This window comes from Cynocephalus volans, chromosome 11 (assembly GCF_027409185.1).
Source record: "Cynocephalus volans isolate mCynVol1 chromosome 11, mCynVol1.pri, whole genome shotgun sequence".
Lineage (NCBI taxonomy): Eukaryota > Metazoa > Chordata > Mammalia > Dermoptera > Cynocephalidae > Cynocephalus > Cynocephalus volans.
The window spans coordinates 111179634-111195662 of record NC_084470.1 but is presented as its reverse complement, the minus strand read 5'-3'; the positions used below and the strand labels follow the sequence as shown (position 1 = coordinate 111195662).

Sequence of the window (16029 nt, the reverse complement as noted above, 5' to 3'; positions counted from 1 at the left end):
TGTAAATGTGTTAAATCTATGGCAATGAAAATTTCTATAAAATTTAAGTAAATTTTAACATTTTTGCAAGAATCACAGAGCAGTAACTGCAAAGAATATTTTTTAAAAGGAAGATAATGAAGGGAATCCTGCCTTATGTGATATTAAAGTTATAACAGAGAGCCAGGTAAATAAAATCAACTATTTCAAAACCAGCTTCACTATGTGCTGTGCATATGTGTGTATGTGTGTATTTGTGGGGAATTACTCTAGACTAAAGAAAGCATTAGTGTCCATTACTCACAATAAAGGACATACACATGAAAACAATCTTATCAGTTCAGTAAAGTTAAAATGTCATTAATATTAGAGATATTGCTAAGCATTCATAAATTGTCAAGGGGCAGTTATAAATCGAAACAACTTTCTTGGATTGCTATTTGCTACTCTATACAAAGTGCTTTAAAATATTCATAATTTTTAATCTGGCAAATTTATTTCTAGCCATCTCTCCTGGAGAAATGCTCAGAAATGAGAAAATACGTATACAAAATTTGTTCACAACAGCATGTTTTCCTCAGAATAAGACAAATTTTAGAACAACATAGGCAACTACATATTGGGCAATGATTAAGGAAATATAGTAATGAAAAGGGAAAATTGAACATAGAATAATATTGAGTAAGAATAGAGAATATGATATTTCATATGCTTCATAAATTAAGCTATTTAAAAAGTATATCAAACTACCAAGAAGTAGGTATCTTAATACATTAACAGTGGTTATCTCTGGATTCAGGAATTATGGATAATTTTTACGATTCTCTTTAAGTCTTTCTGTATTTTCCATTTTTTAAAACTGTGACAGTATATCACTGCTAAAGTAAATAAAAGCAATACAATTCAACTGAATTGAATTTATACACAACTCTGAAATTTTAATTTATAGACTGAGATAAATCATGCAAATATTATAATAGTCAGCTTTGAAATGAGATTTTATAGAACATTTCAGCTCTGGGTTACCTGCTCTTTTTTATCTGCCAGTAACTTCTTTGGATAGTACCTCCACTTTCAGAGTGTACTTTGTCCATTCAACATTAAACAAGTCACTTTTCTTGTCTTGGTCTTTAATTTCCTTACCTACCAAATGGTATCTTCCACTTTTAAAATTTGAAAATTAAGTGGTAAAGATTTCTAAAACTATGTTTCCAAGAGAAACATCTCCTATAATCTGTATATCTCTTTCTTTCTTTCTTTTTTTCATTGAAACATAATTGATTGTACATATCTGTGGGGTACAATGTTGAATATCAATACCTGTGTGCAATATGTGATGCTCAGATCAGGATATGTCTCTCTTCTACAGCACATTTTCTCCCAACATACTCTTACCTTTTGTGTTTCCGTATCTCCTCCCCGCTTCCCCCCAACACCTGAAGAATGAAGAAGGTATTGTAATGTCATCTTTCTGTCTGCTTCTTGCTACTACTTAAGGAAGTATCCATATCCTACTAGTCACTGTATGAATATTGTTGACTGATTGTCATCTACAGATCTTTGGTGATTCTCATCATCATAAAATTTATAAAAATCTGTAGAAATTCTAAGAAGCTGTATCTAAATGGAGTGACCTAAGCTTGATAGTGAACTGCTGTTGCCTTTTCTTCCATGTTAGCCTGTTTTGTTGGACCTTTTAAAATAAATGTCTCTACAGTTGTAGACAACTCAGGCATGAACGCATGTGTTTAACATTTGAAATGGTCAGAACTTTGGGAATCCGTTTTTTTGAAGCTATTATATATTATTTAAACTATAGTTTGCAATCTGATATTTTGATTCTGTGGTGTTTGCTAGACAACATTGTTATATTTAGTTGTCAGTTAAAATAAATCACTAAATATGCTAATGAATGACTATATTAATACATGTTGGTAAAATATTATAAGCTTCATATAGATCCATTTACTTGATATCAAATGTAACTTTCTAATTAACTATTATTAAATTCTTCAGTATGAAGTTTTAATCTATATTACACCTTTTAAATAGACAAGTGAAACCTTAGAATTGATTCTCTTTGTTGAATTAGTCGTTTCTGGGGTGGAATATATGCTGTTGGATGCCTGCATGTGATTCATGTGTACTGATAAATTTCTTTTTAAAATTGCAGCAAATAGTGGCAGCAGTAAATGCAGGGATTATACCCTTAGGAAACACCTCCAATCAAATCAGTCACTGGGATTTGGGAAGTTCCTTCTTCTTTGCTGGCACTGTTATTACAACCATAGGTAGGCGACAACTTATTTTGTTTTTAATTTTGGTACAGATGTGAGCTAAAATTCATTTGTTGGAAATTTTTAAGTAGATGGTCAAAATGGTCTACTGAAGGTAGAAAACTAGATTATAGTAAATTGATTTTGAAAAGGGGGTTTAAAGGCTTGAACAAATGACTGATGGAAATGAATTAGTTATTGTTTCAGAATACTGAGTTAAATTTGAAATATATGTGAAACTCTGGAGTAGAGCAGTTGAGTCATTTAACTAATGGATAGTATTGTCAAGAAATGACTTGAAATGATGAATTTTTTGGCAAATAGATTTTAATTTTCCTGCATCTTTGATTCTTTAGTGTAACAGGAAAGGATTTGAATGCAATATTAACATTCTTTTCATAAAGTTCTTATGTGATATCACTTTTTTTCATTTTGCAAATTTTAACTCTGCATTTCAACTGATGGTGCCTGTTACATGCTTGCCTATCATGATTACTTCAGGGTTTATTTTTTTGTATATTGTATTTTGCCAATAGCACAAATGTATGAAAAGGTAATACTGAAATACGAGGATTACAAAAGGAATGAAAGTTTAGGCCCTGGATGTTTTTGCCTTTTAATCACATTGTTTGCTACAATGTTGAAAAGGGTCACGTGATGAAACATGATCTTTTTCCAGCTTAACCGTGCATATGTTCAGCACCTTCTAGGCAGCAGAATGGTTACATATAGATGTCCTCTCTGTGTTGGTTACCATTCAATGCCCAAGAACTGTCCAGAGGATCTAAATGCAGACCCCATAGTGAAAGCCATGTTTGCTCTTCTATGAGGACTGAGAAGGGTTATTTCTGTCCTGCATGTGAAAAGAGGTGGATTTAAAACATAATTTTTTAAGAAAGGGAAGGAAATTGACTCATCACCGTTATGAAGGAATTTCAGATGGGAGAAAGTGTGCAAAAGGGAGTTCTTCCCTTCCACACAGGCTTCTGATGAGATTTTCTTTCATGGGACTGCTCTCTGGTTGTGAGGTGAATTAAGATTCTAAAAGTTTCAATTTTATTCTTGATGTCATCGATAAATTGTGAAGTGTATAAAGTTTTCAAATTAGTATTTTATATCAAAGTCCTAAATAAGAGAACATGGAAAATGTATGGGTGTGCTCTTGCTTAAAATTCTTCCTTTGACACGATTTTGTAGTGCCTTATCATATGAACCCACTGTAGTGCCCCTTTGCGCTGGATCACTTGCCGGCAAAATAAATACCTTACTATGTTGATTTTTGCCTGTGTTAAGAGGTCAGGAAACTATGTTTACTTTTACATTTCCATTAGCTGGGTCAAAAGTTGTGTGGCTGTGAAAATCTGGAAAAATGGTGACATTGATTTCTAACCATAATAACAGGTTGAGTTTGGGGCTTAGACATCTTGGCCATTTCTACTATGGAAATAACTATTTATTGTGTAAACTACTTAGAGTCTGGAAGGAAAAAAGCTCACAGACTGAGTGAGAAAGGATTCTTTCTGCCCAGTGAAAACTCAAAAGTCTAAGTTATAACTCATCATGACCACCACTAAATTATTTTGCAAGAGACTCGGTCATTATACAGACTTACTGTTGCATTGTATGTTTATAAACAGTCTCATTTTTTGAATCACCAAATTCAGTAAGTTTTGCAGAAATATACTTCAGTGCATGAAATAAGTAAATAAATAAATCGTTGTTACCAGCCTTACCCCAAATTATAGCTGTTAAGCACGGTAGCTGATCATTTAGTTTGCTTAGGTAGCGGCCTGACAGCCTAAATCTCCTACTGTTCTATCTCCGGCTTTAGTCTTAGGTGGATTCAGTCATTCTTGGTGTTCCACATGGAAACCTTTTACTTCATGGTCTTTTATTCCTAAGGTCAAGGCCATCTCCTCTCACCTTGAGCTAGATTATGGCCCAGGGCAGGGTAAAACTTTTGGCCACTTTACATATGTGTCCATTTGAGATCTAAATCATTATTCAATAAAATTCAAAATATAATTATTAATATTGTTAATGGTAATAATTGTGTGAGCTTTGAAGTGTTTTTAGCAGTCATAGAAATGTAACATTTAGCGCTACCTGCATTGTATAAGTCATTTAGAACACAAGAGATTTTTGGAAAATCAGTCGCAGTGGATTCTATAGGGTGCCTGGTGCAGGCAGTACCTCATGGAACTGGATGGGCTGCAGTTTTTTCTATTCAAGGTTTTTCTCTTCAATTTTATCAATTTTTCTAAGAATCAATCGTGATCCTTACTATTCATTGGAAATATGCTCAAGGGAAGGTCAGTTGTTCAAAATAAAATATTGAAATTTAAGACCTAAGTTTAGAGAATGTCTTCATATATCTGAACATGCTTTCTAAAATTATACCCTTCCAAAGCTTTCACAAATTCTATTCCATAGTTGCACAGACTGAAATGCATCCTTGACTATTCTTTTTCTTTTATACTCCGCATCCAGTCCGTCACCCAATCCTGTTGGCTCTGCCTTTAAAGCAGATCCTTGTTTTAACTACTGCTCATCATTCAAGTTGGCACCGTTTTGGTTCAAACAAGCATCATCCCATGTCGACATCATTATAGAAATCTTCTGCTCAGAACTCTTCTGTGGTTTCCAACTCAAACAGGGCAAAAGCCACAGTCCCTTGCCTGTCTCACATAGTAAAATGCAAGTTCTATGAAGTTAGGGATTTTTATCTTTTTGGGTCTTTTCTGTATCCCAAGTGCCTGACATACAGTGGGTGCTTACTAATTATTTTTGGAGTTAAAAACAAATAGGCATCCCAAATGGTAGGAACAGTGGCTTATTGGGAAATACCTAACACTATATTGATACCCGTGATAATAAATACTTAGCTCTTTCCACAGATTTCATTACCACCTTGTTTGTTCATTTATTCAACAAATAATAAGTCACAATTTCACTGCTACTATAAAGATAAAAGGTAAATTTTTTGACCCTAAGTTGTACACAGATCAATCAGGGAGACCAGTGGATGAATAAACATTTACAATGTGCTAGTGTGCCAGGGCTATGGGTTAAGAGCATTTAATGAAAGTGTGTGGGAGTGACGCTTCACATAGATACTGGGGTAGGTGGGTGGGTGAGGACGAAGCAAGGAAGGCTTCTTTTTCCTTAGTAGGTATTGTCCCAGTTGAGACTGGAAAGAGAACTAGGAATCTGCCAGGTGAAGAAAGGTGGATGGGAAGCATTTTAGGCATAGGGAGCTCATGTGGGAAAGATTAGGGGTAAGAGACAGTACGGTCTGTTTGGGTATTGCCAGCTGTGCAGAATGGTTGTTTGGGGCTGCAGAGATTCATACTTAGGATTACGTATGTCAGTAAGTCCACGTAGGTAGCTCCTGTTGCATCACTGCTTCTTCTGCCACTGCCCAGAATATAGAGGAAGGAAGGACAGTCCCTGCTTGAAATCTCATTTAGGAGATAAAATCTACACATATGAAATAACTGACAAATAACAAGAATAACTATTGTATAATCAAATGTTACATGCAACAATGGCTATGGAGAATTGAGAAAAAAGGAAAGAACACATGGGCTGAAACTGAGAGATCAGGCTTAAGTGGAGAAGTTTAATTTGAACTAGCTTTGAAGAAAACGTTTTAGTTTAGGCTGACAGAGGAGAAAAAAGCCTCCCAGTCTGTGGCATGACTAAGCAAAAATCCAAAGAGAGGAATGATTTATTTGGGAGATAGCAAGGTAAGTATTTGAGCAGACCAGAGGAATTGTTTAAAGGAGTAGTAGGAAATATTACTGAATACAGTTGAGTATCATTTTATTTGGGGGACCTACTATAATAATAAGAACAAGGATTTTTTTGGAAAGTGAAGTAAAAGATGCATCTGTCAGGAAGAGGTTAAATGAAAACTGACAGTTCAGCTGAGAGAGCAATTAGGAGGTCATTGCAGTGGCCAGAGAAGAGGAATGTGAGTATCGACTGAGATGATTGTAGTTGATGTTGAAGGCTGAGAATCAGACAAAATGTTGGCATAATTAGATGCAACAATCAATGAACAGAGAAGAGTCAAAATGCTGAAAGTAAAGTGAATATTTAGGCAGCAAGGCATGTAATTCATAAATAGTGCTAGTGGATCCTATTAAGAGAAAGAAGTAGAAATAATGGCCAGGATTTTAAATGTTGTGTTATTTTAGGGAGCTTCATTTTAGTAGTTCCCCACCAACCCCCCATTTTTGTTTGTTTGTTTGTTTGTTTGTTTGTTTGTTCATTCTTTAATTCAGCCAGCCTAGAAATCTAAGGTAGATAGGCTCCCTCCTAGAGCTTGCATTGGGGTTGAAGAGACCAATGACCAATCAGTTCATTAAAACCAGGGCCATGAATGACTTCAATAAACGCTACAAAAGAAGCTCATGGGCAGTGATAGCGTAGATGGCGGAGCCAGAGAGGGGAGCGGGAGGTGTTCTAAGGAGGCCGATTCAAGAACTCTCTGAGGAGGGGCATTTAAGCCGAAACCTGCAGGATGAAAGGAAATCAGCTCTGTAAAAAAAGTGAAACATGAGTTCAGGCAGAGGGCACAGCAATGGCAAGGATCCTGCGGGGTACAGACTTGGGCATGTTCTAGGCATACAGATGAGGCCGTGTGGCAGAGCCTGGAAGACGGCAGGAAGGGGAGCGGGAGAAAGAAGTGAGGTTAGCAAGGTAAGTGGGAGCCGGAGCTCGTGGGACTCAGCAGGTCACAGTGACATTCCAAATTCAGTGGGAAGTCTCTGAAAGACTTAAGCAGAAGAGGAATATGATGTGACACTAGCTGTCATACAGAGAACAAAAGCTGAAGCAGGAAGACCAGTGAGGAGTGTGGTATGACACAGAATTATATGTGGTCTTTGTTCCAGGTTCTAGGCCCAGAGCTTCTAAAATCCTTGAAATTTTCAGAGTGATGAAAATGTCTTTTGTTATGTGTAATGAGCCCCTTTCAACCCTATGTGATTTTATGCTAGTGAGGTGACTGCTGATGGGCTTCTAAATAGCCTCAAAATGGGAATTGATAGCTAAAGGAACCAGCCAGGGGATCAGGGGGTTGGAACTTTCTGCCCACTCCCAGGTCTCCAGGAAGGGAAGAGTGGCGAGAGGTTGAGTTCAATCTTCAATCATGCCTACGTAATGATGCGTCCCTAAAACCCCTCAGTGATGGGGTTTGGAGAGCTTCTGGGTTGGTGATTACATTGGGGTGGTGGGAAGGAGGTGTGGCGGGGGGCATGGAACATGGAAGCTTCCTGCTCCCCCATGGCTCTCTACCTACCCTATGCATCTCTTCCATTTGGCTGTTCCTAATTGCATCCTTTATATTAAACCAGTATTTGTATGTAAAGTGCTTTCCTTAGTTCTGTGAATCCTTCCAGGGAGTCATCCAATCTGAGGAGGGGTTATGGGAATCCTCAAATTTGTAGTTGGCCTGGTAGCTGTTTGGGCATCCTGGGCATGGCATCTGCTGCTAGGGTCTGACTTGGGGACAGTCCTGTGGGACTGAGTCCTTAACCTGTACACCTGGGCCTCCACAGTACTGAACTGAATTGTTGGACACCCAGTTGGTGTCACAGGAAGAACCTAACAATGACATTATTGTATTAATTCATATGACAGAAGATGTTGACTTGAACTAAGGCGGTAGCAGTGAGGAGGGTAAAAAGTGGACAGATATGTGATTTTAAAAAAGTTCACAGATGGAGATATACTTATCTAAAGAATAGTGCCTTAGGGGGTTAGCATTGTAAATTTTAAGTTGTTTTAAAGGTAATAAATCAGTTAAACTCTATAAAATGAAGTTGGCAAAAATGATGTAATGGACTATTCTATTTCAAGGTCAGTTTAAAAATTAGGAAAAAAAGATTAGAATGAAATATAAAATGATTTTATTACCTAAAGGCATTAAAATTGTGGTTAGTAGTTGTAATATTAATATGATATACAATTATCACATAATATATTAATATATTGTTATTAATATAATTAATAATACGTTATATAATATATTATATAAATATATTACACAACATATATAATATAACATAGTATTGATATATATTAACATCATATTTATATATTATACATCATATTAATATATTATTGTTATATAATAAATATGATTATATTAGAATATACTATGTGAATTAATTTAACATATATTATATTAATTATAATTGTATATTGATGTATAATAATAATATACGTTAATATATTTATAATTGAAATAATGAAATTTTCCCCCACAGAAAGTAAACGAGGATGCCAGGGTTGAGATTTGCTTAAGTTTGTCACGCAATCATTATGATCTCTGAGCGTCGGAGCACAAATCACAAGAACGTCATTATAGTATACAGCAATTTTAAGATCCCAAAGCATTCCTCTAAAGTCTTAATGGAAACCATTTCCTTGGAGTAACATTTCTCATATCTACAAAGAACTCTTATTTTCTGCCACTTGAGTGTACAGATTGAATCTGACTATGCAGTTTCCATGGGGGTTTTTTTGGTATTTTTGTTTCTATATTGTGAACTAACCACCAGGGCCTTTGATTTGCTTTTACCTAGATTGAATTGCTAAAGCCATTATGATAACGATCACAGATTTACCACAGACTTATATTTCGCCAATTTGGCATAATGTTTCATTGATTAGAAAAACAAAACGAAACAAAACAAAAACCAGGAAAAAAAATTAAAGGTTTGGAGTATCCTCAACAAGCACTTCCATGTAAACAGAAGTTCATTTTGGATTATTTAGAGAGTATATTGACAACTGTAAAGCCTTATGCTTGTATTTAGCAGGGAACCTAATAACTTTCTGTTGGATGTGATAGAAAACTATAACTCAATAGGGTGAGGAAAAGACCACAAAAGCCACTACCTGAACTTGGAAATGAATAGGCATGAATCAGTGGTGTAGAATTTGATAGTAAGCCTTTTGTCAGGGCATAATGTCATTTCAGCTTTGGGTGTTGGGTGCTAACTTACTAACTTAGTACACTCATAACTCTGTGACATTTCACTAATCTCTTGGATGTTCTCAGAGAACTGTGTATTGGATTTTGGAAGCCCATTTTTGAAGGAAAGTTAAGGTTCTTTCAGGCAGCTTAAAAGGCAAGTGATCTTGCGAGGTGACTTCCAGTTCTGACTCTACAATCTCACTACGTTTTTCTTTATTCTAGTTTGTTAAAATAGATGAGTATTTTTCCAAAATATGAAAGTCTGGTATTGTGTAATAGAAATACACAGGCTGAAATTAAATTGTTTTAGGTCTTTGGTTCTCTGTTACTCTTCCCTTCAGCTTAAATTAATGAATATAAAACCCATCTCAGGATGTTAACATGTTTCTGCCATTCGAAATCTTCATGTCAGCTTATTTATTTTGTAAGTTAAAATGCGTTTCTCAGAGAAAATGTCTTATGAATGGTAAAGTTTGTAGCGTGTAGGTAGCTAAGTTTGTAGAGTGCCTAATCTGATAAGCAGTAAAGCTGAATCATTGCATAAATAGTATTGTAGACTCCAAAGCAATAATGAAATAGATTAGTCATCTTCCCTTCTCATTGCGTATGTATGTTAGTTACATCAGGCAAGAAGAACAGCTAAGTACTCAGAATCCTGTGATGGTTGAAAAGGGATTTAGGAACATTAGAGATAGAATCTTCCCAGGAGTTAGGCAGACTTTTTTTTTTTTTTTTTTTTTTCTTTTGGTAATAGGAGAACACAGGCAACATAGTATAGATCTAACAGAAGTTCCAGCAAGTCCTAGGAGGGCTGGCCACTAGTATCAGCGTCATGGTCATCCATCACTTCGGTGTACTTAAGTCAGAAATTACTTGTATTCTGAAACAAAATACACTTTCATGTATTTCTGCTTATCTTTTAAAAGTTTGCAATAATATATTTTTAATCTTCTGGAAAGTAATCACTGTCAAATATTGTGATCTTGAAATTACCCCAGAATTGGAAACAAGGAATTGTCTTGAAGTTCATGCCCTGAATAAATGCAGATTCTATTTTTTCTCTTGTCTTCCCCCCCTTTCCAACCTCTGAAATGCAGTGCTATTTTCCTAGATTATAGATTTTACAAAGCATCTGACTGAGCACCAGATATGCAAGTATTGCCCTGAATGCGATTAAAACTAGGTGAGATGATTATCAGACAAATACTTTTTGTAAGTGTCTCACATGTTTCATTTGATAAGGAAGGAATGTAATAACATTTGTCCAGGCCTGTCTACTTTTAGCTAGTAATTATGCTACATATTTGTTCTCTTCCCAATTCTTTTTTTTTAGACTTGTGCAATCTTATTCTTGGAAAATTGGCATTGTTATTTATGTGGTACGATAAATATTGCCTGATGTTTACAAAAGAAGTACCTGTGCCAAATAAGGTTCATGTTTAAGTTTTGTGGTTTATGCGCACAGTAAGTGCAATGCAGAAATGACTAATTCTAAATGGAAAGGGATTCCATGCAGCTAGCTCTTTGGTTCCAACATTGCAATGGAGGAATAGTGAATAATATGAATTGTTGAAAGTCACAGGTCATCAGAAAATACACGTTAATTACTAACCTTAAACCTCTTACCTTTCCAACATTATTTTTTAAAACAAACACAAGTGGCCAAATTTAGTTGATGTGTCACACCTCTCCCTGTAGGCTTAGATTTCCCTTTTTGAAGACACTAGCAAAGAGTGAAATTCCTGAAGGCAAGCAGCAAGAGAAGAAAAACGGAAAGAATGGGTGTAAAGAAACACACGCACACAATGCTTTCTCCCACTATGCTCTCACCACACAATACAGAGCAATTCTGGTCCCAATGCATGGTTTTTTTTCCTCACACACCAAGCAGTTTTCCAGCAGAAACTAATAGGGTGCCCTGTAATTCAATTCTGACACTGTCTACCTGGAGTTAGCATCATATCCCACGCCATAAGGGCTCAGACCCACAGGACTGTCCCCACTTCAGATGCCAGTCACAAGTCCGAGCCTCTAGAACTTCTGACCAACTGGCTATAAATTGGAGATTCCCATAGCCCTCTCCCTGGGTTCGATCATTTCCTGGAGCAGCTCACAGAACTCAGGAAAACAGTTTACTTACATTTACCAGTATATTATGAAGGATATTACAGAGGATACAGATGCAGGTAAGTGAAAAAATGCATAGGGCAGGTATGTGGGGAGGGGTGCAGAGCTACCATGCCCTCTTTGGGGGTGACACCTCCTAGCACCCCCACATGTTCAGCAACCGGGAATCAAGTGCTCCGAACCCGATAGTTCAGAGATTTTTAGGACGTCTTCATCATGTACACATGATTGAATTTTCACTCAACCTCCAGCCGCTCTCCCTTCCTGGAGTATGGGGACTATGGGCTGAAGTTCCAAGCTTCTAATCATGGCTTGGTCTTTCCGGTGATCAGCCCTCATCCAGGATCCCGCCAAGAGTGGCCTCCTTAGAACAAAAGATCTCCTATCACCCAGGCAATTGAAAAGGATTAGGAGCTATGTGTCAGTAACCAGGGTCAGAGACCAAATATTAGAACAAAAGATTCTTCTAGCGCCCCTATTACTCAGGAAATTACAAGGGTCTTAGGAGCTCTGTGCCAGGAACCAGAGATGAAGACCTAAGAATAAATTTGTTTGTTTGGGTATTTTTTTTTATTGAATCATAATTGATTGATATCTGTGGGGTATACAGAGTTGAATATTAATAACTGTGTAAAATGTGATGCTCAAATCAGAATAATTAGTATATTCAGCATTATACAATGTCATTGTTTTTTGTGGCTCTTTACCAATTCCTCCCTAAATCACAATATCATGAGGGGTATAGAATAAGTCATAATGTGCCTAAATAGCTCATGATTAAAAGAACAGGTGTTTTAATAGATAGTTTCAGTTGTACCTGTAGACAACTTAAAGAAACTATGTCTTAATTTGGTTCAAAAATAAGGTAGTAGACATAGCCACTCACTAGGGTTGTATTTTTAAGCAAATCAGAGTTTTATTAGTCTTAATTTTTTCGTTTGTCAAATTGGGCTAGTATTTCTCACAATTGGAGATGTTGTGAAGGTTAAATAAGATGACTTATGTGAAAGTAGTTTGTGGACTGAATGACAGAGTAGAGTTAGCTGACTTTATTAAAAATTAGAATAATATTTATTATTTTTATATTAGGGTAAGCCAATATTATTTATGTCTGTAATCTTTACAAAGAAAGAAAACACACTGTTTCTTAAAGCTTTAATCCACACGTTTTAATTCTTATAATACATGTATTTTGCCTAACATAGCTTAATGTTTTCTCTTGCATAACTTAAGATTTTGCTTAATATATTTTGGATGTACAAAATCCAGTCTCAAACCAGTTATTCTTACAATGGTGTGTCAGTCATGGCTAATTTTTTCACCTAGTTATTTGTATCTTGACTTAATAAAATGAGTTGATAGGTTACTTTGATGATATAGATAATCTAAAATATGATCATCAAATATGTGTCATATCACCTTGAGGTGTTACTGTTAGCTGAGTATAATAAAAATTAATATTAGTAAAAACATATATTCTATATAATTTTTTAAAATCTATACCTCTATCTTAGTTAGGATATGCTAAGCTATTTTCTGTAACAAATAATCCTCGTATCTTGGTGGCTAAAAGCTAATTTCTTGTTCACACTGAATGTCCAGCATGGGCGGAAAGGAAAGCCCTGCTTGCTGTACGTGCTCTGAGCCCTCTGTGGGTGGCACTTCCTCACTCCAAGTCCTCCCATGATCCCTGTGGCTTAGCAAAGAGACCAGGGCACATTGCATACTGGCCAAGAAAGCTTCATGAAAGTGCACACATGATTTTCACTCACATGACATTGGCCAGACCAACTTCAAGAACACACATAGAGAAACGCAATCTTCCTGTGTGCTCAGAAGAACCAGGGTGTTTGGTGGCAGCCCTAATGACTACCATGATCTCTTTTTAAACAAAAATCCACTAACTGAGTACAGTCCTTTAATGTTATTCAATATGCAAACTCATTAAACATTATGATTAGAAAATATATTTTATATTTTTATTTGCTTTTCCAGACTATGTCCCCTTCACTCTATCACTGCAAGTGATTTTTTTTGTTTGTTTTTCACATGTAATATTAACTCTTATTGTGTTATCGAAGGGGATTATGTTCCAAAAGGACCTCCCTGGACAGTGGTTTCATCAGTGAAACGAAAATAAAAGTTAATATGCAAGATCCTTATCATAGCTTTTTGACAGATATTTTGCTGTCATTGGTGATATTATTTAGGTATTCCTTAAGCGTTTAGAGTATTGTAGTATTGATCACTTAAAAAGGTCAAAATCATAATGATGAAAACATTCAAACCATTTAGGGAAATAAATTAAAAGACTTAGTTCATATATTGCATAGAGGCAATAGTGCAGGGGTCAGCATATTATAGCCTGTGAACAAAATCCGGCCTATCACCTGTTTTATGTCATTATTCGAACATAGCCACACCCATGTGTTCTTGTATTGACCTTGGCTGTCTCTGTGCTACAATGGCAGAGTAGAATAGTCACGACAGAGACCGTAAGGTTTCAAAGCTGAAAATATTTACTCTCTGGCCCTTTACAGAAAATGTTTGCCAACTATTGGACTAAAGGAAAGAATGTAAGTCAAGGAAAAATAAAATTTGCAAATAGTACCTGGATTTGAGTCCTGATCCTAATATTTATTCACTATGTGATTTTGACCAGATATCAAACTTTCCTGAGTTATTTTTCTTCATGTGCATAGTCTAAATGACTTTCTCATAGATGAATGATAATAATTGCTCTTGCAATGTCATGGGCTTTTATGAAAACTAAAAAGATAATGTATTTAACAATATATAATAACTACTATACAAATAAAATTGCTAATTTTTAAAGAATGTGCTGTATTTCTCCATTTTCTTTAGTTGTTCAGTAAGGATGAAAATAAAGTTTGTGACTCAATCTCTATGAACCTCTGAAAGGTACATGAATAATCCTCAAGAGCCTATAGTCATGTTTTCCAGAGAGAGGGTCTCCAGTGTATATCAAATTGTCAGAGGGATCCATAATCCATGAAACAATTTTGAACAACTGGCTTGAATAATTTCTATTTTAATTTTCAGACTGATGAAAAATGTAATTTGCGTGGCACTTGAAAATTGAGAGAAAAATATCATATTAGACACAGAGTAGCAATATGCTAATGCAGATGCTAGCAGACTAAATAACTGTTTTGAGAACTGAGTGTAGTGCTCAGAAGGAAACCACATGAAAGTGCATGTCTAAAAATAATAAAATCTGATTCTACTGCTTAGCTCTGAGTGACATTACAGTGTCCAATATTTCAGTTCTCCCTAACTCCTACAGATTCTGAGTTGTTTTCTGTAAACATGATGAGAAATGTTATGTTTTTAAAAGCTAGACTGCTACCAATCTCAATTCATGACATTCTGGGTTTAAAAAATTCAGACTTTGGAAAAAAATTTTCAAGAAAATGAAATATAAGTGCCAGTAAAAGGAGTCAATATGTTCTTTTGGGGACAAATAAGGGGGTATAAACTGTTGTTTTATGGTAATAGAAAGGAAGTTGGTATGATAAAGACACTCAATATGGATAATGATAGAAAAAATAGCATAGACCAGATTATAAATCACATTTCTTAAACTCTTTATGTTTCTGTAATGTTTCTTGGTTGACTTTTACGAATGTTTGCCAAAAGTCTGAAGGTGGGCAGTGCAAATTGCTTTTTAAAATTTACAGAAACTCTGGGAAGGGTATATAATTCAAGGCAACTCAAGATAGATGTTCTGCTTATGTCAATACAGAAAGGAAATCCTATTCTTTTACATGGCAACATTAGACATGCTAATAGTGAAGAATTAATAGTGTACTCATTTAAAATCAAATGCTATATACTTTTATTAAATAATATAGAGTACATGTACATGACTAAACAAAGAAATGAGAAACAAACAAACAGTATAAAGAATATAGAATGACAAGTAAGTTTTTCTGTAGCTCACCTGCAGTCAGTCTCTCATTCCCTACAGAGTCAACCACTGGTACATTTCTTATCATTTTAGGAATCATTTGTGTATATTGTATATATGTATGTGTGCCAATGTGTGTGCCTATAATTAATATAGACACATTCCTTTATTATACAAGTGAAAGCTGCTCTGTACCTTGCTACCTCCATGAAATAAGAGGTCTTGACATTTTTTTCTTATCATTTCTTGAAGTTTTTTTTATTGTTTTAGCAGCTACATAATATTTCATTTTAAGGATATCTCATAATTCTTTAATTCTCTATTGATGACCATTTGTTGTTTGCCACTATACACAGTGCTACACTGGATATTTAAATTACATATCTGAATAACCAAAGCAATCCTGAGCAAAAAAAAAAAAAATAAAGCCAGAGGCATAACACTACCTGATTTCAAATTATACTACAAAGCTATTGTAACCAAAACAGCATGGTACTGGCATAAAAATAGACACTCAGACCAGTGGAGCAGAATTGAGAACCCCAAAATCACCCCTCAGGCTTAACAGCCATCTGATATTGGACAAAGGCTACAAAAATCTACATTGAGGAAAAGACTGCCCCTTCAATAAGTGGTGCTGGGAAAATTGGATATCCATGTGCAGAAGAATGAAACTAGATATGCGCCTCTCACCATATACTAAAATCAACTCAAAATGGATTAAA

At 35.5% G+C, this 16029-nt stretch overlaps 1 protein-coding gene across 1 annotated transcript in view; it reads left to right on the top strand.

Annotated features, from left to right (window-relative positions):
- KCNK2 (potassium two pore domain channel subfamily K member 2) overlaps positions 1-16029 on the top strand; it is a 137246-nt gene that overhangs the window by 35986 nt on the left and 85231 nt on the right. Inside the window, exon 3 of the mRNA XM_063114879.1 lies at positions 2153-2270. Within this exon, the coding sequence (XP_062970949.1) occupies positions 2153-2270 (118 nt within the window). The remainder of the gene's footprint in view (positions 1-2152; positions 2271-16029) is intronic.